Below are 24851 nucleotides of genomic sequence, written 5' to 3'. Positions count from 1 at the left end.
TGATGCTGGGGTGAGAGGCAGCGCTCTGGCATGGTTTCGCTCTTTCCTGCAGGATAGGCAGCAGGCAGTGTCTCTGCCACCTTTTCAGTCTGTATTTAACAAAGTGGCTCATGGAGTCCCACAGGGCTCGGCGATTAGCCCCATACTTTTTAATTTATATCTAAAACCTTTGATCTCACTTATTAAGACCCATAACATCAAGACTGTGAATTATGCGGACGATATGCAGATGATCCTCTCCTTTGAGGGAGAGGAGTCAACACCAGTGGAAGTTTTCCACAACTGTATGCGGGACACGTCACGGTGGCTAAAGGCTAACTCGTTGCAGTTTAATGCTGCAAAAACGGAGGTGCTTTTTAGCACTGGGAATAAGATCGCACGCCCGTTTCCAGAAAACTTTTGGCCTCCTGAAATAATGACTACTGTACGACCTGTGGCCTCAGTTCGCAATTTAGGGGTCATGCTTGATCATAAACTAAGTATGGAGACGTATGTCAACAAAACGACCGCCTGCTGTTTTGCTATTCTCCGATCTCTGAGGAAAATCTTGCCACTCCTACCATTCCATGCTCGTGCTCAAGTGGCAAGGTGCACAATCCTCAGCAGATTGGATTACTGCAATGCTCTATTACTGGGTTCCCCTGAGTTTCTCTTGGACAGGCTCCAGAGGGTGCAATCTGCAGCTGCCAGACTGGCTTTGGGGCTTCCCAGAAGAGCACATGGTGCGGCTGCCCTTGCCAAACTGCACTGGTTACCTGTGCGACAGTGTATACAATTTAAAGCCCTCTGTCTGGTGTTCAGGGCTCTTCACGGAATAGACCCCGCCTCCATGCAATCTAAATTTAATTGGTACACTCCAGCCAGGCACCTGCGGTCGTCATCGGCCAGGCTGGTGAAAGTATCCAGATTTAAAAAGGTTAGAGCAGGAGGCAGATCCTTTGAGGTGACAGCTGCCAAATTATGGAATCTGCTCCCACTCGATATCAGACAAACCGCGCAGCTTCTCCCATTCAGGAGAAAGATTAAAACCTGGTTGTTCCCTGAGTAACTTGACATGTGGTCTTTGCTCGGCCTGACACTTGTCCTCTGCCCATGAACTAGTTTAGCGCCAGGATGCCTGCAAGGTGACAGTGCGCTTTAGAAATAACAATAATAATAATATAATAATAATTGTCCCTAATGAATCAGCAGCAGGTGTCATGGGTATGACTTTACTTTTATAAACTTTACTTCCTTACCTTACCTCATTATGCCTTCATTTCACCCACGGATCCATAAAACTAAAATCATCTTTATTCATCTGTTTTACTTCATCCGAACTTTACTTACTCCCCTATTGCCAGCCTTGCTATAATGGTATTTCCTAAACCCTAATTTTAATTTAATTACATTTGTTTCATAAATATTAACTCTTGACCTAACTTAAATTTAAAATAAAATTATGTAGTAAAGTAAAAGGTTGCCTTATGAAAATGTTAAAACATAGCGTAAATTATAATTATAATATCATTCATCATTGTTTGCTCCTTGATGTTAATACAAGCATCCCTCTCTTCGCAGGTCAGAGGCTTGCTTTGAAAATCACAGCGGCCACTCTGGATGGCAGCCTCTTGGATACCCCTGAAAAGAAGAATCAGACTTTTGAACAGGTAACAAGGCATGTCATCCCCCTCCCCCCTCAAAAAGCCAGAGCTTCAGATCCACTATAACCTGGGATTTGTGCTCATTGAGCTTGAAGGTTTGTCTTCGAACATAGACAGATGTGAGGGGTGGTAGGAGACACTGGAAGTGTAGGGCGGGGAACAGGGATGAAGAGAAATGCCAGATATTCGTTCAATATGGGGTTCTAGTATTCATGTATGAGCATCACATACAATTTAAGGCTGTCTCATTAAGCCCCCAGTTTATGAGGACCACATCCCATAGATTGTCATAGCCACCAAATGCACCTTTTTTTTATTTTTGGGGAGGGAAATTAAAATTGGCAGGTATTTCCAGTCCTTTCCTCTGAGCTGTCCTACAGTCGAAAAGTGGTGTCTAGAATCTGACAGATGTCAGAGAATATATTCCTCTTGCAGAGTAGTGATAAGAAACCCCATCTTAAGCTATCGTCGGGACACAAACACGCCTTGGTATATTTGTGAATGGTTGAGCAGGATCGTTCCACCACCCTCCTGGCACTGCAGTAACATCTCCACCCCAGGGTCTGACTTGAGGCAAAAACTGGAGCGTCACTACATCTCCCTGTACTGCCTGATAGCTGTCAGAAGGCTGGGGATCATACAGCAGATGGTTTGCAAACTGCCGCCCCAGCTGCAGACGGCATGGTCATCCTAAAGGTGACCAGATGACCCACAGTGATGTGGCGGAAGGAAGGATGGGCATACTGCAGCTTGTATCTCCCCGTCTTCCAGCTCCGGTACATGCAGTATAGCCCCTTTGGTTGGCTATCAGAGGAGGGGGAAGGCTGCTAGGTGTTTACAGTGCCCGCACCCACTGCCATCTACCAGAGAGTTGAGGGCTCATTAGACTGAGAGTTGAGTGAGTGGATCCATCTGTGCAACCAAACTAAGTAGAGCAGAGCTGAATTTGAATTGAATCTCAGTAATCTATAGAACTTAACAGAACTAACAGAATTAAGTGGCATTTGGTAGATCTTCACATTTGACCTCTGAAGACTTTTACATGTGATGTGCGGCACTTCTTGCCATAGATGAGGAAGCTGTCTAAACTAAGAAAAGAACAAAGCCAGGCATGGAATAAGCAGAAATAAAGCACTGCAACACAAGCAAGCATTTTCCTATTGAACAAACAAGATTTTCCTTTCAACATGGTGGGTTACCGAAAAGACTGAACTCTCTGTCATCTGCCCAACATTTGATTGGCAGCCTCTGTGCCATCAACCTGTAGATTTAGATCAGACTCCGACTGCATACCTAGGGATATGAACAACGGAACCGCCTTAGATACACATACAGATCCAGAGATGGAAAGTTTGTACGAACTGTAAACAGTAACCATGAACCCCATTGATACATCAGGAAAGGCATCTCACGGGCACCTTAAGATTTTTGAGAGAAGGCCAGGCCAGGTTGTCATCTTAAAGATACTGCGAGAGTAGCTTTGACTGAAACGTGCATGCACAGATCTTTCCTCCTGCACCACTCAGGGGAGCAATTTACTCTACAGGACTGGAGAGTCATGGCGCCTTTCAATCAATTGAATGTAGACTTGACCTTCACCTATGCTCTGGAGGACCCATTCTCAATGGAGTCTATGTACTTCCTTTCTGGAGATATGTGAGGGGTGAACAAAGTCACCTCAAGCAGCATCTCCTTTGTAGAATTCATAACATGCACAAGAATGGGTAACAAATAGACAAAAAGAATCTACTGGGAGGCCACGGGTCTCTGTAAGATCATGGCCACCCACAAGAAGTGGCTGTGAAATGTATGCAGTAAGGCACCAAAGGTATTCCTTCTTGATGAGGATCTCTGAAACAGGAACTGCCCCCAGCGCAGTAACCACTCACAGACAACTAGTACGCGAGGGACTAGTACGTAAGGTCCCTGAGATCGAGTGGGACCGGTCTGCTGCTAGTGCCGAAGGTGAAGAAGGCCAGAATGGGAGGCAGGTCTTTTAGGCTCCTGGCCGCTCAGAGCTGGAACAAGCTCCCTCTGAGCCTCCGGATGGAAACTTCTGAATTAAAGTTTAGGAAGGCTCTTAAAACCCATCTGTTCTCATGTTGATTAGGTGGGCTGCTCTGGACATGGTTGAGGCATTGCCTTTCTCTCTCACTGCAGCACAGGGACACGACGATGTGGCGTAACCATGCGCTTTATAAACTCATTATTATTATTATAGGTGTTTAGTTAATAAATGGGGCCAATACCAGTGTTTTGGTTGATGAGCTAAGCATGAAAGTAAATTATGACTTGTACAACAACAATAGATTAGAGACAAGCCAATCATATAGAATGAGAGTCCTTAATACAATCCATATTGCACTGTACCTAGTAAAACCCTCTAGAACATAGATTACTTGACTACCGGTGTCTCCCCTGATTCCGACAACAAACCAAACAATATTGGCCTTCCCCCAGTAAAATCTATTTGAACATTTACTCTTCAATTATAGATATTAAAGGAGGAAACAAGGGTGACAAATGTATGGTAGATATTCAGCAGTTACCTTCAGCATTTAATTATGCTCAGCTATTAATTATTTTAAATATATATCACTTATACTAAACATTGTCAACATCAGGCTACATATGGCCCGAAACATTAGTTAAGAACAGGTCAGTTTTAGTGGTTGCAGTGATATCAACACCACGTCTGAGCCAAGCAGTGACTATCTTGCTACGTCCACAGAAGACGACCAGGCATGGGATAGCTCTTTCATAGTCGGCCTGCATATAAAAAATTGTTGTCTAACAGGACAGTAACTAGCCTTGTTAACTTTAACGCGTGGTCTACAGGCCTACAAAAGAAGGTGCTAATCAGACCTTGTCTTACCCCACGCATTTAACAACGGCCTTCACCCAACTACAATTGATTATATAAAGCTGGACCATTCTAGCTGGAGATTATGTTTGATATGATCAATAAGGAGGGGCCTGGAAGTGATCCAGATCCCTAAATTCTTTCTCTATGCGTCTTCATACACAAAGATCTATGCACCTTCATGTCTCACTAACCTGTGCTTATGCTCGTCACAACATGTGTGTGTGTGTGTGTGTGTGTCCGATAACTAGAGAAGATTGAAGTGGGACCATATGGATCCAGGAGCCGTATTACCTTTAATAATGAATTTTATAACAATGGCCATGGACCCACAGACATTCCTGCATTAGAAACACATCAACACACAAAACTTCCACATGGCAGTATGCAAGAGCATTGTTCCGTATCTTACCAAAGCCGCCGCCTCTAGAAGGCCATCCGAATAGATACCTTAGTTTGTTCTATTAGAGCAAGGGAAGCGTATCTCTTCTGGCGGCTTGATCAAGTAATAGCCGAGGGCACATAATATCAAAAAGGGAGAACAATAAGACTCTCCTAGATGAGAAGCAAGCTGAATGGGAATGGGTTCATTACAGGGGGAGGTTGACTTGGAGCCGTTGGGCCCAGAAATGCTTAACTCTTCTGTGACAGCATAGCAAATGGCAGTAAAAAGTACATTTTAAAGTTGGAGATGTATAGAACTGAGGATGGATTGTTTTTCACCCTTATCATCCTTGCACTATGCTGCTGGAGACCAGGCAGGCAGTGTCACATTAGGGGTTCCGGGCCCTAGGTAAGAAATATTTTGCGGGCCCCTGTTTGGAACAGCTTTGAATTTTACTGCTCATTTTCTGCTAATTCAAGCTCTATGTTGCCTAACAATAGTGAATTACATATTAAAGGTTAATATACAAAATATGCAGAAGTGATCTGCGCCCTCACCGGCCTGGTCGCCCCACGATCCTCGCTCCTGCTCCTGCGCCCTCCTGCTGCCTGTGCCGCCCGACCTCCATCGTCGCCTGCTCCCGGCGCCCCAGCCGCCGCAGGGCCGCCAGAGAAGCCCGCACCCGGTTTTCCCGCCGCCGCTGCCTGCAGACCCGCCCCCCCGCCAGCCGATTGGCTAAGACGCTCCCGCCTCCCAGCTGACCCGCCCTCACTGCTCCCTTCTTATGACGCCCCCAGAGCGACCGTGCAGCGGACGCGCGCAGCGGGAGCACCGATTGAGCGCCGAAGGTGCGCCAAAGGTAAGCCCATCTACGCCCGTCCGCGCCAGGACCCCTGGCCCTCGCAGACCCCAGCCCACCCGCCGGACGTACGACGCCGCCACCCTCAACGCACTCAACGCCGGCCGAACCCCTGGATGCTACCGAGCCACCCCGAGACGCACCCACGGACCCTTCATCTGCCAGTCCTGCAAGTTCTCCTGCATCCGGACCTGCACTGCACCAGCGTCCACCAAGCAGAACACCAGCAGCACCCACCTGAAGTGCATCCTGCTCAACACCCGCTCCGTCCACAGACACGCCATCGAGCTCTGGAACCTGCTCGACACCACAGACCCAGACGTCGCCTTCCTCACGGAAACCTGGATGAACGCCTCCTCAGCGCCCGACATCGCCATCGCCATCCCGGACGGCTACAAGATCATCTGGAGGGACCGCGTCAACCAGACAGGAGGAGGCATCGCCATCATACACAGGAACACCATCCGCATCACGACCAACACCGACGACACCATCGCACCCGCCGAACACCTGCACTTCCAGATCCACGTCAACCCCAAGACCACCCTCAGAGGCACCCTCATCTACAGACCCCCGGGACCATGCACACAATTCAGCGAGGACATCGCCGACTTCATCAGCCCGCTCGCCCTCCCCTCAGCCGACTACATCCTCCTCGGGGACCTCAACTTCCACCTGGAGAACAACAACGACCGCAACACCACCACCCTGTTGGACAACCTCGCAAACCTGGGACTCAAGCAGCTGGTGACCACCCCCACCCACTACGCCGGACACACACTCGACCCGATCTTCTCTTCCAGCAAGGACATCGCCTTCAGCCACGCCACGGGACTCCAATGGACGGACCACAGCTGCGTCCACTTCAGCTTCAGAAGGACCACGCTCCACCATCACCAGCAACAGGCTCCCCGCAGAAGCTGGAACAAGATCACTGCAGACCAGCTCACTACGTCCTTGAGCAAGAACCCTCCCACCAGCACAACGAACCCCAGTCAAGCAGCCACCAACCTCACGAAATGGATCAGCGACTGCGCAGACGAACTCGCCCCGCTGAAGACCCCGCCGAGCAGACCCGGCAGCAAGAAAGCCCCATGGTTTAACGACGAACTCAAGAGCTCCAAGAAGAACTGCAGAGCACTCGAGAAAACCTGGCGCACAGACCCAACACCGGACAACATGACTGCCCTCAAGCTCGCCACCCGAAAACACCACCAGCTGATCCGCGCCACCAAGAAAACCGCATTCAAGGAACGACTGGACAACAACGCACACAACAGCAAGGAACTCTTCAACATCGTGAAAGAGCTCTCCAACCCCAACGCCGGAAACAATGACATCACCCCTTCGCAAGACCTCTGCAACTCCCTCGCCTCCTACTTCCACAACAAGATCGCGGACATACACAACAGCTTCAGCACTCAACCAACTAACGCCACGACCGAACCACCGCCGCCCACCACCACCCTCCGCGCCTGGACCCCGATCAGCACCGAAGACACCATCCGCACGATGAACTCCATCCACTCCGGATCTCCGACAGACCCCTGCCCTCACCACGTCTTCAACAAGGCCGACGCTGTCATCGCACCCCACCTGCGGGACATCATCAACACCTCCTTCGACATCGCCACCTTCCCGGAGAGCTGGAAGCACGCCGAACTCAGCGCTCTACTCAAGAAACCATCAGCAGACCCTACCGACCTCAAGAATTACCGCCCCATCTCGCTGCTCCCGTTTCCGGCCAAAGTCATCGAGAAGACCGTCAACAAGCAACTGGCCGCCTTCCTCGAGATGAACGGCTCCCTCGACCTCTCGCAGTCTGGATTCCGGGCCAACCACAGCACCGAGACCGCCCTGATCGCAGCCACAGATGACATCCGAGCCCTGCTCGACAACGGAAAAACAGCGGCCCTCATCCTCCTGGACCTCTCCGCGGCCTTCGACACTGTCTGCCACCGCACCCTAGTACAGCGCCTCAGCAACGTCGGAATCCAGGAGAAGGCACTGGAGTGGATCACCTCCTTCCTCACCGGAAGGACACAGAGAGTCCGCCTCCCCCCGTTCAGATCCGAGGCCACCGAAGTCATCTGCGGCGTTCCTCAAGGCTCCTCGCTCAGCCCAACTCTCTTCAACGTCTACATGAGCCCCCTCGCAGCCATCGCACGGCAGCACAACCTGAACATCATCTCCTATGCCGACGACACCCAGCTGATCCTCTCCCCCACTAACGACCCCGCCACCGCCAGAGCCAACCTGCACGAAGGGATGACAGAAGTAGCCAAATGGATGTTGAACAGCCGCCTGAAACTGAACTCAGACAAGACGGAAGTCCTCATCCTGGGATCCTCACCCTCCGCCTGGGACGACTCCTGGTGGCCCCCCGCCCTGGGCAGCGCACCCAAACCAACTGACCACGCACGCAACCTGGGCTTCATCCTGGACTCCTCCCTCTCCATGACCAGACAAGTCAACGCCGTCTCCTCGTCGTGCTTCCACATCCTGCGAATGCTACGCAAGATCTTCCGATGGATCCCTACCGAGACCAGGAAGACGGTCACCCAGGCCCTCGTCACCAGCCGTCTGGACTACGGCAACTCCCTCTACGCCGGAACCACCGCCAAACTCCAGAAGAGACTCCAGCGGATCCAGAACACCTCAGCACGACTCATCCTGGACATCCCCCGCCGCAGCCACATCTCCGGACACCTGAGAGACCTGCACTGGCTCCCGCTCAACAAGAGAATCACCTTCCGGCTCCTCACCCACGCACACAAAGCCCTACACAACCAAGGACCAGGATACCTCAACAGCCGCCTCAACTTCTACGCTCCCACGCGCCAGCTTCGATCGACCAGCCACGCCCTCGCCGCCGTCCCCCGCATCTGAAGAGCCACCACAGGAGGAAGGTCCTTCTCCTACCTGGCCGCCAAGACTTGGAACTCCCTTCCGACCCACCTCCGCCTGACCCAGGACCACCTCGCCTTCAGGAAGCAGCTCAAGACCTGGCTGTTCGAGCAGTAGCGGACCCCCCTCCCCCCCCCCCCCCGCGCCTTGAGACCCTCCGGGTGAGTAGTGCGCTATACAAATGCTCTGATTGATTGATTGATTGATAGAGAGAAAGTTAACTTTCCCAGGGGGCCCTTGGAAGGTGGGCACCCTGGGCAATTTACCACTTTTCCTATGCCTTACAACACCCCTGCAGGCAGGGACCGCTCCTTTTTCTTATATTGCTATTATGGGAACCTCCACAACTAAAGCCCTTTACCTTGAATAAGATTCTACAGGTAATTAAAATATAAAAAGAGAGCTGGCCCCGGACACATACACTAGCAGGTGACCTACATAAATCGAAAGGAATCATGTGAGGCAAATACATTCTGCTTGGGAGTAATCCAATTTTAAATGGAGCCCCTTTAACAACACCCTCACTGGGAGGAGCTCAGCTTGTGCCTTCACACTAGAAGGCATCTAGAAATGATCCATGAAATTACCTCCAGGCAAGTCTACATGATAACATTCTTAGGAAAGTGACATTTTATGTGGTGGTTGTGGATCTCATCCACCTGATTTAGAGTTCATTACTTGCTGTGGGTACTTCATATGATCTTTTCAATATTATGGTAGTGTTCCAGAAAGGAAAATTTGTCATGGTTCATTATGGATCGGATGGGGAAGCCAGAAGTGGCTAAGGGGCCTTAGGAATTGCTCTTGCACCACGCAACATGGTACAAGAGTGACGCAAACCATAAGACATTTTTTAAGCCACGTAAAGCCACTTTGCATGGCTTTGAGTGGCTCTAAAAATATGGAGTAGCATAAGGCAGTACAAATTGCTGTGTTGCGTTACTCTGCCCTCGGAAGGTGTTCCATGGGCATTGCGTGGGTGTTTCCATGCAACCTTCATGGTTTTTGACATACTCCCAGATTTACAAGAACTAAAAAAGCTGGAGATACACCAAAATGTTACACCCTCCGATTGGCGGTGTAATGAGGAGAAATATCTCTATTTCTCCTCTGTTCTTCCTCTTTCTATATTTATGCCTCCCAGGATAGTTTTTGTGCTGGAAGGTGGCCCTTCCTGCACAAATAAAATCCTGCATGCAACACAGGCTCCCTTGCACCATGACGCAAGGGTGCCTGCGTTCTGCCCTTTTCCTGTGTGACTTTTCCATACATAGGCCCCTAAGATTGCAACCCTGTTATATGCCAATGGCAATTTACTGGTCTCAGACACCAAGTGAGCTGCGGAACCTATTCGATAAATTCAACGAGTTCAGCAGATTAAAGATCTTAACCCCAGTGCAGGATTTCACGTATCTTGGCATATTGAGTTCAAGAAAACTTGTGCTGTTCCTGGGTGCGACCAGACACTTTGTGAGGGAGCAAAGTGACCACTGATCTCTCCTGCCCTAGAGTGTGATAACCCATTACAAAACAATGGTGTAACTTAATAGGCTGTAGGACCTGCGTACAATCCAATACAGACAACAATTGGTCCTGACAGATATTTTAAAGATATGGCAATTGAATGAGCCTCCATACAAGCAGTCATAAGACCCCAATCCAAAAGAGAAGGGAATATATCATTCCTAAATAAAGGGAAGAGTATATTGATATGACAACACACCGAAACCGAAATAAATTGAAACTAATTAAAAATTGTACTGAAGTTGGATAATATACATATATATATATATATATATATATATATATATATATATATATATATATATATACACATTATTTACATATAATGGTTGCTCCATTGTGCAAAATACAAGTGATTGAAAAGAGTGCACGTGCGTAGGTGACTGAAAGAAACCGAAGAAACCAAAATACATAAATGCACCAGACAGGGATGCCTGCTCTCCCCGTTCATTTTTGCTCTCTTCATGAAGCTGCTGGTATACATTTTGTGCATACCAGCTTTTGGCAGGTGGCACATAGTGTCACTATCCGCGGATGATTCCTTAATTTACCTGCACAACGTCCACACCTCTCTCCCGCCCTTGATGGACCTGTTAGACACATTGGGAGAAATATTATTCTCTTAAAATTAACTTGACAAAAGACTGTTCATTCCTGCTAAAACAAGTACCAGAAGATTGGAAAGGTGTTGTAATGTCAACTAGACTCATGTGGGACTTTGAAAGACTTAGATACTTGGGAGTGCACATATGTTACACTGATATAGACTTAATTGAGGGCAGTTTTTTCAGGGTGCTGGCATCAATCCTTCGGTCTCTCCCCTTTGGGATATGTCTATCATCCCCACTAGATTTATCTTTTACCTCTGGGCAAGTCCCAAGCCACTGGAAACATGCAATGGTGGTCCCTTTACTGAAGAAGCCCTCCTTGGACCCCACACTTCTAGAAAATTTGCCCAGTATCACTGCTACCTATCTTCGCTAAAATAGCAGACAGATTTCTCAACCTGCACTTGACCAAGTTTATGGAAGAACACCATGTGGCCTTATTTGTGGCCTCTGAAGAGCTAAAAATGGCCGTGGATGAAGGTAAGACAGCAGCACTGATCCTGTTGGATCTAAGTGCGGCTTTTGACACGATATCCCACGGCCTTCTTTTAGAACGGTTGTGGGATGCTGAAGTCAGAGGTCATACATTGGAATGGATCAAGCATTTCCTCCAGGATAGATCCTTCCAAGTCCTCCTACGGCCTTTCAAGTCTGAAATCTGACCCCTGTTACAAGGGGTTCCACAGGGCTCTGCCCTTATCCCCAAAGGTAATCAATGTCTACATGCGCCCACTAGTGGACATAGTCACAAAACACGGGGTGAAGCTGGTGTCTTATGCTGATGACACTCAGCTGATTTTATCACGCTTGAACAGAATAATGTGGAGGCTGCATCTAAACTTAAAGCTTGCTGATTCGACCTGGCCAATTGGATGAAATTCTGTTGTCTTAACCCCTTCCAGGCTAATGACGAGCTCAGCTCGTCATGAGCGTAACCTGCCGTGCGCTCATCACTAGCTGAGCTCGTCATGAACCGCTGTTTTTTTAAAACCGCCGCGCACAGCGGGAAAAGACGCCGCAGCGATGCGGTTAAACTAAATGCAGGCAAAACTGACACTATGGTTGTTGGTAAACAACCCTCCACATGGTCCCACATCTGGTGGCCGTCAGAACTAGGTCCGACCCCGGTTCCCAAATCTAAGATTCAAATCCTAGAAGTATGGTTTGACAACATCCCATCTTTTGCAGAACATACATCAGTTTTGGCCGGCACTTGCTTTGACCTACCGACGAGGTTACGAAAAATCTTAGATCTTCTACCTCTGGCAGCAAAAAAAAAAACAATTTTGCGGCTGCGATTATATCTCGCTTGGACTACTGCAATGTTCTCCACTTAGGGGTCACCAAAAGTAGTATGAGAATGCTGCAGAGAGTACAGAACGCTGCAGCCCGGCTTCTATTGAACATTCCAAGGTGAGCCCTGCTTGGGAATGGCCCTGAGGGAACTACACTAGTTACCGGTGCTGGACAGAGTGACTTTTAAAGCTTTGTGATTGTGTCACATAATTCTAAACTAGGAAGGCTCTAGCTTTCTACTACTTTTACTCACCCCCTACAGACCTAGTCGTGATCTTAGATCTGCAGGCACTGCGAGGCTGAAAGTTCCCAAATGCATAGGGCACTTTTAGGAGGTAGAACTTTTAGCTTTCTGGCAGCAAAAGTTTGGAACCAATTGCCACTGGATCTTAGGATGCAGCCCTCCGAAGCGCTGTTCCAGAGGAAACCTAAAACATGGTTCTTTAGGTCATCCCAGGTAGACTGGTGCTAAGGTATCTTCGGACGGGGGCGGACTCGACCCTAGAGGAAGAATTCCTAGTGTGGGAACACTCTGTCGGTGTAACCTGTTTCTCTACAAGATACTAAACTAGGCTGCATGACAATAGGTAATTTTGCTAATACTACCTCATCTATTGTATTTCCTTGCTGCGCTAGCAATACTTATTCGTAAACAGTTCTTCAACAAGCTTCACAGGCTTCTATCGGACTTGATCTGAAGGAAAGATTGAAACAAGCATTGGCATTGCCAATAGGTCTCGCTTTTGGGACCTTACAAGTATTTAGTTATGCAGCACAACCTCCTTGGTGCAACAACATCAACTGTTTGATGGCTAAAGGCGAGACCTATTGGCTATGCCAATGCTTGTGTTTTTTACCAATTAGAAAAGAATGAAGAACCAGACTTGCACTGCACTAAACATCAGGCTGGACTGTTACCCATGTGTTTTTGCAGAGCTTCTAAAACAAGGCAGTTTTTCAATTAAATTCAAAGAACTTTATTCGGTTATTATACAAAAAATAACCATAAAAGCACAGTTTATAAATAACAGTCAAATTCCATGGTTAAAAATAGAAAGAATAGATAAAGCTAAAAACATATATATAAAAGTTCATATCACAATCAATTTACGAAATTTAAAAACGTTTTTAAAAAAAGCAATTACAGAAGCAACAGTAAATACATTATCCAGGGTCTGTAGGGACAGGAAAGCAGGGTGACATTGTCTCAGTTCCAATCTCTTTAACACTGGGATGATCCATCTTTTATCTGGGTATGGGATAAAATGTGCAGAAAAACAAGATGTGTATGGACGACTTGACTGATATGTTATCACATGGGCAATTACAGAGTGGTCTTGACCAATCATTTACCTCAGGAAAACTTCAAGTTCTATGCAAGATGTTAAGTCCGAGGCGCGTTAACAAAAACCTGTCAAAGTCCTTAATGGTTAACAAAATGTAAGGCTGTATATTGACACTAATGAAAGCGAGATGATGTGCCACCACCGTGGTTTTGGTAATTTCACTGGTAATTCTAAGTTTGCTCAGGTATGACATACATAAATTTTTAAGGTCCTTTCTTGGTACCCGACACATAGAAGAGGGGTCATTAAAATATTCTTTGTGGCCTAATTGAGTTAAAAACATCTTAACATAATGTAGCCATCTTATCTTATTAGCCCCATCAATTCCCAATGCGTCCTTTAAGATGTGACGATTAAATGCGGCCTCTTCAGCGGTCCATACCCTGTGCCACAAAAGGACAGGTTGTATCTTGATCACATCCTCAAGATAAGACAGACCCAGTTTTGTGTGGCAGATAAGTGTAGACGTACTGTCCGGTACTGCCAGAAGATACCTTAGGAAGATGTTTTCTGCCACTTGTATTGAATACCCCCAGATACCTGCACCTGCAGATGCTACACATGTTGCCCTATAAATTCACAGCAGTTCCCCTGGGGAATGTCTACCCAATTTCCTGCTGAAATGTGTTAGTGCCATCAATGATTTGCAGAATAGGAGCCTTCTAGCTTTAATTGCACTGCACCAGGAGCCGGACTGATCAAACAAGATCCCTAAATAAGAAAATGTGTTAGTGTTCTCTAATGCCTTAGAGTTAATAAAAATAGATTTTTTCTTCTTATTTGGCCCAGGCCCACATTTCATCGAAAACGTTTTAGAGCAATTAATTGTAAGGCTCAGGTTTGGCATAAATTGTGTAAAGGAGGTTACGACCCTTTGCAGACCAATGGGCGTACGGGCCATCAGGACCGCATCATCTTCTTAAAGGAGTGCAGGGATAGGGTGAGTGGCTTCCAGAAGTAGATCCCTGCACTCCTTGATTAAGGTGCTTTCAAGATCATTAATGTATAACGTAAATAGGAATGGGGCAAGGACGCAGTACTGCCGCACTTCTCTAGAGATTTGAAAGTTCCTAGTACAGTCCCCACTCTGTCCAAAGCGGACCCTCGCCCTTCCTCCTAAGTAAAGTTGCCTTAAAAAATAAACTATGGCGTTATCCACCCCCAGCCTTTCCAAAATTGCACAGAGCTTTTCGTGAACTACGCAATCACATGCTGATGTTAAATCAACAAAAGTTAATAACAACCTCTCCCTTTTGGCTTTCGTGTATTTTTCTAAAAGAATGTGGAGGTTTGGACCCTGGTCTATAGTGCTGAGGTTCTTCCGAAAGCCATATTGAAGACTACTTATAATTGATTGCTCCTCTGCCCACGTTTGAAGTCTATCTAAAACCACACGCCCTATTATCTTGACTGTAAAATCCAATAATAAAATTGGGCGATAGCATGCAAAATTTGCTCTATTGCCCTTTTTGAAAATAGGAACGATAATGGATTCATACCATGACATTAATAGCCCCATAGAACAACAAGCGTTAAAAAGTTGCGTTAGGAGAGGTCCCCATAGTGCCACGTTGTTTTTGAACAGTTAAACCGGGACACCATCCGGGCCCGGTGCCTTGCCACCCGTGCTTGCTGTTATAGCCAAATTAACCTCGCTCAAGGTAAAGTCCATTCTAGGATTATAGAAAGTGGGTTGAGACTCCACGTCGGCTTCAATCTCTACGGACACCTGGTTGGCTAGTATTTGATTAGTGTAGAGCTTGGAGTAGTGTAAAACCCACTCATCCTCCGAAATGGCAGTCTCTATGGTTGCTTTAGATTTATCAGTAAGGAAAGGCGCATTGACCTCATTCCAGAAGGCAGCAGAATCGCGGTTAGTCGATGCCTCATGCAGGGTTTCCACGCTTCCTCTTATAGTTCATCCTTCCTTATTGTTAATGCCCTCCTTCGGGCTTGCCTAATAAGGTCATAATCCTTAACTCTAGCTTTTAAAGCGTATTTGAGTCTAGAATGGGCCTTGGTACAAGTGGAATCAAACCACCCTTCACTATGATTATCGCACCTTTTAGCATTTACCCACAGACTTTTTTTAATTTGGGCTGAAATAGCTATAAAATTCTCAATGATTACTGGGTGAGAGGAATTTTCATCAAGGCATGCATGGAAACTATTTTTACACCTCATCAATAATTTAGAGAGAAATTCCTCTGGTGTCACCTTCGTCCACTTCAATGCGTATCCGTTTTGCCTGCTCAGAGTGATGTTATTCAAGAACTGCGTGGATCTATTTTTTTCTATTAAAATCTTGGTTGAACACCAAAATATCAATACTTAACGGAAAGTGGTCGCTTGAAACGATATCATGAGTAATAAAATAATTAACACGGGCAGAGTGTCTGATAGATATTAGAATATAGTCAAGTGTTGAGAAGACACCTCGACCAATAAAAGTTGGGCTAAAAGTGACTATTTGCAAACCCCATGTCGCAAGAGACTACAATGTCATACAGGAGGTCCCCATATGATGTGTGAGAAAAGTGCGGGAAACTAGTGTCATTTCCAAAAGAAATCCCACAACCCCCTATCCCCCTTGTGACATACGAAACAATTAACACCCCTCAAATAACAAAAATATTTTTAGTAATCCGGCTAAGCAAGTCTTTCACATCTTTGCATAAATTTCCCAATACTTCCTCCACCATTTCAGAGGTGGCGTTGTTATAGAAATTCAATTTAATCACACAGGATGTCTGGTCCACGTGCATACTGACGATATGATAGTAGCTATTGTTAACAACTAACTCAACTTTCCTAGTTTTTAAGTAGTTAGAAATATAAGTACAAAAGCCCCCTTTTGCTCTACCATGAGTCGATCTAGCTGCTGGGGTGTGAAAAGTTGTATAGCAACACAAATTAATTGGCACCTCAACCCAGGTTTCTTGTAAACTAAATATCTCATATTTGTCCACATAGTCCACCCACACTTTATTCGTCACTTTTGTTTGGATGTATGACGTTACAACGCAGGCTATTACAACGCCTGCCTTTACAAAGCGGTTTTTACATCGCAATCCATTACAACGCATAGCGCTTTGGGGTGCTGGATAGTGAAACGTTTAATTTACTATTCCAACACCAGTCCCCGTGGACACTAGGGAGGGTGTTGGATAGTAAATTAAACGTATTCCCTATCCTAGAGCGCCCCCCAGCGCAATGCGTTGTAATGGTTTGCGTTGTAATGACCGCTTGTAATGGTAGTGCGTTGTAAAAGTTTCGTTGTAAAGGTTGTTCACCCTTTTGTTTTAAATCCGGCCACATTCCAAAACATGATCTGGCATTTGGTATCCTTCACACTACTGCCCGATTTACCACCAATGCCCTTGTCAAGCACGGGCATAGGTTCATTGTGGGGCGTGAAGGTATGCACAATGACATCCCACTTCTCTACATGATTAACATCTGTGCTAGCTAATATCTCTTGTGGTGGTTGTGCTGTTATGATACAACTGGGGCTGCATTATAGAGGGCCCTTATAGCGGACATCTACCAAGCGGCTGATTATAACAGCTTGGGTGGCGTCCACAGATCTCAGTCAGTCCACTTCTTCAAGCTGATTAAGTCTATCATAGCGGTTTTGGGTAGGAATATTAAACTGTCTCCTATACAGCGGAGTAGGGTTTTCACAGTTTGACCTAGGGGGATTCGGATTGGTGTCACTACAACGCATGCTTTTACCACGCATGCCTTTACAACGCGGTTTTTACCACGCAGTCCATTACAACGCATAATGCTTTTAGGCGCTGGATAGTGAATTATTTAATTTACTATTCCAACTCCAGTCCCCGTGGATAGCAGGGAAGGTGTTGGATAGTATATTAAATACATACCCTATCCTAGAGCGCCCCCCAGCGCATTGCGTTGTAATGGTTTGCGTGGTAAAAGTTGCGATGTAATGGTAGTGCGTTGTAAAAAATTCGTTGTAACCGTGCTACACCGGGGATTCCAATGTGAGGGCTGATAGAAATATCCTAAGGGAACAGCACTGATCTGGGAGTCTCCTATAAAGTTAACTCCGACTCTGCTCAAGATCAATCTCACAATATTTGGCATTTTAAATGTCAACACAACACAGTCCCCTTGGTGAATTTTAGGCCCTCTTCCTAGCCAGCCCACTCCCCTAACCATCTTGAACTCTTCAAATAATTTTTCGGTTAGGCCTGACCCGCAACCCAGCCACTGTAAGGACTTATTCCTTAAATTCTCCCATGATTCTCCCATCTCATCCGCCAGTGTAGGGACATTAACTAGAACCACTACATACGGTGTAACCGCTGGTGGTAAATCTAGGCGTGTGACATGTTGTGATCCCTGAGTCCGGCTTGCATAACTTAGATTTACTGAAGATGGAATTAATGCTGACTTAAAAACGGCTGGTGCAGTAGTAGCTAAATGGACCTCGGTGTTGGCAGGTGTTTTTTAGTTATGGCAGGAGGGGCATATCGAGGGGCGTTAGTACTAGTTGTAGCAGGACCAGTGTGGTTTGTGTGTAAATTATTAACTTGATGGTCATTTTTAGGTCGAGCCTTCGCAGCGCATGTGCTGCAAAGGAAAACAACCTATTACGAGGGCTTAGGCTTTTCAGCCAAGCACGTGCACGCGTTCCATTGCCTTCAATGGCAATGCGTGCACGTCAGGAGATCCACTCGCGGGAGCGCGCGGCCCATCTGGTCGCAATTATCGCTCCCGCGAGTGAATCACGTCCGCCCCCCCTTCCTTCTAGTGTGAGAAATCTGTTGCTTTCAGATAACTGCATTTTCGGGTGGTGTTAAAGCCTGGAATTCCCCCAGTAAACAGGGCGATGTTGTGTGTTTGTAAAAGCGTTTCGCAACTTCCTGTTGGCTCCGCCCTCGCAGTTGGCCATGCCAATTAAAGATGAAGCATTACGTTTTTCCACTGCCCAGAGGACAGCAGCGGCCACCTCCCGCCCTTCTGTTATGTTTTTGTTTCACTTTAGTTTGTGTATTGTTGTCCCTCCTTGAAAAACAATCATGCAGTCAGTGGATCTGTTAGCTGCTCGACCTTCAGAGGGTCGCTTCTTTTCAGGTATGTGCTGCACGCACGCACATGCGTGAAAGACATCCCGAGACTGGGCAGTTTAAATAGCAGTTCTGGGCGTGGCTTGGACGGCAATGAGGACGGGCGCCTAGGTCCGTTACCTCCGTAACCTAGAGGCTAACAACGGCGAATGGCACATCGAACAGAGCTTGGTCCTAAACTTTAAGAACAGAAACGGCCATCGGAACACTCGGGTCATAAGGCGAGCAAGGCAGGAGAGCCGCCGGGGCACACTTAAGAAGATCTGTCTAAAAATCCACCCAAGGAAGACCGGGTAGGAGTGAGCAAAATGGCGCCCTAGCTGAGCAGAGAAGAAACGAAACAAGACAAACACAAAAGGAAGGAATTGCCGCTGGTCAAGGCAGGGGGTAAGAGCAAGGGGCGGACGTTTAGCCACACCAACCCCAACCCCGGATGTCAACAACCATCGCCAAGTAAGCTTTTTACAAACGAATCTACGTGTTGCAGCAAAAAAGGAAAAGAACGAACCTTAGGGCAAAAGTGAAACAACTTGGGCGCCGCCATCTTGCACATCGAGCGAAACAGTGTGGACGAACTGGGAGAAAGGACGCTGAGGTACCCCGCCGCCCCACTGCTGCTAAACACAGCAGTACCGCAGAGCAGCGGCCGCAGCAGTAGACCAGGGAGCGCGTCGGAGCCAGGGAAGAGACGGGAGCGAAGGGGGAAGCAACCGCAACACCCAAAGAAGCAAGATGGCGCCCTAACTCCTAACTCACAAATAAGTGGTACAATCACTCGCAGAGCTGCCTGGAAACCAAAACAGACGCACAGTAAGCCAACACCCGCGACGGCCTCGGATCAATACCAAGTAAGTGACAGACCTACGAGAAGCAGTATCGTTGGAGCCGACAACGGGCAAAACGAAAATGAAGAGAAAAGGAGGAGACCAGGTGGACGCCATCTTAAAGGGAGCGTGCGCAAGGGGAAAGAGGGGAGAAGCCACCCCACAGCCACACAAACACCACCAAAGAACGCAGGGGCCACGTGAGGAGCATAAGGATAGGTTACACCCGACAATCAGCCAACGAGGGGCAGTATCGGTAGAACCGACAACGAGCAAACGAAACCGGAGAACACACCGGGGGGCCGCCATCTTGAGAGAAGCTGCGAAGCAAGGAGAAGCAAAATAACCAAGTGAGAGAGTGTGCAAGGAAGGAGGGGAGAAGTCAGCCCCAGCCCACAACCATACAAGCGCCACGACAGAGTGCAGGTGCAACGTGAGGAGCATATAGACAGGACACACCCGACAAGCACCCAAGTAAGGAGCCGTAGTAATAGCCACAAGCAATAGAAAGGGAAGGCAAGCGCGACCGTTAACCTAGCGCCTAGCCCGTGCCACATCGCAAAATCAAGGCCTGACCGCTAAGATTCAGAAAGCAGGGGGCAACTGCACTGCCATCAGCTGACTAGACATAGCGTGCACACATTACACAGGACAGAGAGACACGGTAAAGGAAGCCGCCACGCAGTGCCGGCAGGAAGCACAGCGCACAGCGCCGATACCGAGCAGCCAGGGCAGCCAAAAGCAACAATAGTCGCCAATAGATCAAGAGGCAGAAAAATCACGGAGAACAGAAACAAAACACAAACGGCGGCCAGCGCAACAACACCTCCGCAGCTTACAGGCACACGCAAGCGTCTGTGACACAGCAGATCTGGCAGGAGCAAAAACCAGAACAAGAACAATCAAGGAACCCAGTAGATTCAGACTGAACAGCCAAGACACCGAAGGCGGGGTGCTGACGCTAAACAGGGACACACTTAACCCAGTTAGCTCCCAACAGAAGGACGGGAGACTAGTAAGCTACCAAGTCAGAAGAGGCTTCGCAGCAATGGCTGGTCAGGACAGCAAAATAACTAATGACATCAAGAAACATAGGAAGGAAACCCCCGAATTGCCGCTAAAACAACAGAAAAACGAGATCACCCTGGACGTGATCCTGAAAAGAATCAACAAAGGAAATGATCTAGCAAACAAACAAAACAAACATTAGACAACATGCAGATGGGGCTCCCCCCCCCAACCAGTGGTAAAAGTCCGGAACCTAGGAGTCATCTTCGACAATAAGCTGACCTTTCACCATCATGCTAACGCTGTCGTATCTTCCGCCTTTTTTACCCTCAAAAAAATCAAAAAGCTTCTGCCATACCTACCTCAATCAGCCGGCAAAACCCTCATCAGCTCTCTAGTCTTTTCAAGAACAGACTACTGCAACTCACTCCTTCTGAATGCGCAGGAAGGGGTTCTCAACAAGTTGCAGACCGTGCAAAACGCGGCGGCTAGAACCTTACTTTCCATTCCTAAATTCACTCCCACTTCCCACCACATCAAAAGGCTCCACTGGCTTCCAATCAGGAGCAGAATCAAATTTAAAGCCCTATGTATAGCCTATAAAACCCTAAACCATCCAGGGCCCCAGTATCTAAAAGAAGCTCTTCATCCAGTGGAACAACGCAGGACGTTACGATCTTCCACAGCCCTCTTGCTGAATGTACCTCGTACAAGAAAGGCCACCTGGGGAGATAGATGTTTCACCACTGCTACAGCTAAGCTATGGAACACTCTCCCACTCCATATCAAATCTGCACCTACGCTTCTTAAATTTCGAAAAAGCCTTAAAACATGGCTTTTCTCTACCTCCTAACCCTTCGTCTTCAGTAGTGAGCTCAAAGTTCTGTAGCGCCGAGACACCCGTATGGGTAATTGTTTGCGCTTTAAAAATCGCAAAATAAAATAAAATAAATAAAATAAGAGAAGACCAAAACAAGATGAACTGCAGGATCGAAGGAGCGGAAGAACGAATAAGTAGCATAGAAGACGCGAACGCTCAATCGAACAAATGCATGCACTCCATCGCAAAGACCTCAGCTAGACTTCTGAAGCAACTAGCAGAGCAAGAAGACCACAGCAGAAGAGGGAACATCAAGCTACTAGGGATCCCTGAAGGGGAAGAAGATAAGCCCGGCTCCTGCACAAACATAAGAGAAGAGCTACTACCACTAATAACAGGCATCAAATTTGACAGGCAATTTGAGGTAGACAAAACCTACAGAGTGCCTGCCAACAAACTACCCCAAGACCGCGGCCCAAGACCAATTATATGCAAGCCATTGAGAGCAAACTAAACTGACGCGATCTTTGCTGTAGCCAGGAAAAACCCGAACCTAAGATGGAAGGGACACAAAATAATAATAACGCAAGACTTCTCTAGACAAACAGTTGAAATAAGAAAAGCATTCCTGGCGCTAAGGGAAAAAATGCGGAAAGAAAACGTCACCTTCAGCTTCGCTGGCCCAGCTAAACTAAGAGTTACCGACAAAATGAGAACTCAAATCTTCGAGGACCCCAACGACCTAAGAAGATACCTCCAAGGCCCCCCGCCGGAGGACACGGATGCCTAGAACGCTGGAGCGGGGAAAAGAAGAGCATCAATGAGCACCACGGAAACCGGAGAACCCAAGGAGAACTGATGAACAAGACCTAAGACACGCATAAGACTATCTGGAACCACTCTACCTCAATCCACAATGACCTAACTCAGGACAAGACTAGACCAAGATGCAGACAGCCGGACACACAGAGAGGCAAGCCGGCCTGCAGCAACAGAACTTAGACCTCACTTAAAAGCTAAGACTGCCTCCATCTAGTCAAATCCAACAAGAAAAAGCTACCTCAAAGACGAAGCTAAGTTGCTCACATATCCTTTAAGTGATCAAGCAAGACCTGGACCTAGCTCTGCATGAGCCTCAGGGCATAAGGGAGGGGAGGAACTTTGCTGTTGCACGCCCGTAATGCAATCAAAGGGGAGTGGGGGTTGCCGGGAGGGAGGGGGGCCTCCGAGTACAGATTTCTATGGTTTCCATGCTTTCCTTCCTTCTTCCTTCTTTCTCTTTCTCTTTCCTTTCCCTCTCCATCCTAGTTGCGGACAGATCCATAACCAGATGAAGCCATCGAGCTAGTTACATCATTTTACACAAGGGTGTAGCAACAAGAAGTAACAAAGGGCACCACCGAGGAAGTGCGAGGGCACAAAGCAACACCACAACACACAGCGATTCCACAACTAAGGGATGACTCCCAACGCAAACAACCAATCACCCACAACTATTAAAGTAGTCTCCTTCAACGTTAAGTGGCTAAATCACCCGGTCAAAAGGAGGGAAGCCATAGAATACCTGAGCAAGAACAAAGGAGACGTATGCGTCCTCCAAGAAACCAAACTGTCAGAAGAGGATACACAATGGCTAAGAGCCAACTGGATAGGCCACACACTCTGCTCGCCCGCGGTACACAAAAAGAGGGGGGTCATCACACTTATAAACAAAAGATCCAGACTCATATTCCAGGACACCTACGCAGATGAGGACGGGAGAGTACTAATAACCAGCCTCAAGAGGGGGGAGGACACCATACACATTGCTAACATTTACGGTCCCAACGCAGAGGACAATGCTTTCTGGAGTAATGTCGAGAACAGGCTCAGCAAGCTCCCACACAAAGACCTACTCATAGTAGCTGGGGACCTCAACGAGACACTAGATAGCGAGATAGACAGGCACCCACAGAGAACTAGCCACTGCACGCCCGGCAACAAAACACCAGGCAACCTGTGCGCAAAGCTCAACCTTAAAGACCCATGGCGACTACAACACCCAAACGAAAGAGACTACACATTCTACTCTCACCCTCACAACTCATACAGCCGCATCCACTATATCCTTATCTCCGCACAACATACTCATCTCATAGACCACACAGACATTGCTCCCAGAACAATATCAGACCACTCACTCATCAGCCTAACACTCAGTGGGCACCACAATGACCAGACTAGCAGGAGGTAGAGATTAAACAACGACATACTTAGAAATCCGAATAATGTCACGGAGATAGAAAATACTATAAAGGAATACCTAACCTTTAATGACGGCCCAGACATGGACAGAGCCACCCTCTGGGACGCCCTGAAAGCCACGGTTAGGGGGAAATTGCTTAGCATCAAGGCAAGAGCGAACAGAGAAAGAAACAAAAAAGTAGAAGTGCTCAAAAGCCAGATCAAAGAGCTAGAGAGAGGACACTGCTCTAACCTCAAAAACAAAAATACCCTGACAGAACTGTCCAGGAAAAAATACGAGCTTAACAAGTTACTAAGCGAGAGAACAGGTGTGTGGATAAACAGATTCAAGGAAGTTAACCTCTGCAAAGCGAACAGGGCAGGAAAAGCACTGGCGTCTTACCTCAAGTCCAAACAGAGACAACACACCATCGCAGCAATGACCGATAGCAAAAAGATATCACAAACGTCAAACAAAGAGATCCTCAGAGTCTTCAAGGACTTCTATGAACTCCTATACAAAGAGGACAAATACCTCAAAGCAGACAATGGGGCCAGTCTCCTAGCCAAACGAAACCTGCCTAGTCTAACTGTAGAGCAGAGAATGACCCTAGAACAAGACATCAGGGAAACAGAGATAGAGAGAGCAACCGCAAGCCTCAAAGACAACAAAGCCCCTGGACCAGACGGGGACACAGCGGGTTTCTACAAACAATTCCTCCCCGTACTCAAACCCACAATGAAGGAGGTGTTCACACACTGTTTCCACTAGGGCAAAATGACTAGCTCAATGTCAGAGGCCAGCATAATAGTAATACCCAAAGAGGGGAAGGACCCACAGTACCCAAAGAACTTCCGCCCCATTTCATTAATAAATGTGGACTGCAAGATTTACGCCAAGGTCCTGGCAGCTAGACTAAACAACCAACTGCCAACGCTAATCCAGAACTTGCAGGTAGGCTACCTCAAAAACAGACTATCCCAAGGCAACACAAGACTGCTATGCCACCTGATAAACCACTCCTCCACCAAGAGTGAACAAGCGGTGATGATCGCACTAGACGCTGAGAAGGCTTTTGACAGAGTGTCATGGCCATTCCTGGAACAATGTATGCGAAGGTTCGGGTTAGGAACGAACTACAGAAGAATGGTGATGGCACTATACAATGAGCCAAAAGCCCGAGTGGTAGTAAATGGGTGCTCCTCAGAGTTGCTGCTACTGGAAAGAGGTACCAGGCAAGGGTGCCCGCTATCCCCGGCACTGTTTCTACTTTCCATAGAGCCACTGTTGTGTATGATCAGGACCAATCCAGAAATAAAAGGAATTCAGATCAAGGACAACACGGTTAAACTAGCTGCCTACGCAGACGATATACAGAAGACCCTAACAACTCAATAGCAGCCCTGATGACCACCATTGAGGAATTCGCTCAAGTGTCGGGCTACAAA

At 47.4% G+C, this 24851-nt stretch overlaps 1 protein-coding gene across 1 annotated transcript in view; it reads left to right on the top strand.

Annotated features, from left to right (window-relative positions):
- Nucleotides 1-24851, top strand: part of LOC144752871 (uncharacterized) — a 192652-nt gene that overhangs the window by 132072 nt on the left and 35729 nt on the right. Inside the window, exon 7 of the mRNA XM_078640703.1 lies at nucleotides 1561-1649. Within this exon, the coding sequence (XP_078496829.1) occupies nucleotides 1561-1649 (89 nt within the window). The remainder of the gene's footprint in view (nucleotides 1-1560; nucleotides 1650-24851) is intronic.

This window comes from Lissotriton helveticus, chromosome 5_1, assembly GCF_964261635.1.
Source record: "Lissotriton helveticus chromosome 5_1, aLisHel1.1, whole genome shotgun sequence".
NCBI classification, from domain to species: domain Eukaryota; kingdom Metazoa; phylum Chordata; class Amphibia; order Caudata; family Salamandridae; genus Lissotriton; species Lissotriton helveticus.
The sequence above is the reverse complement of the archived record's forward strand: the minus strand, read 5'-3'. Positions and strand labels throughout refer to the sequence as shown.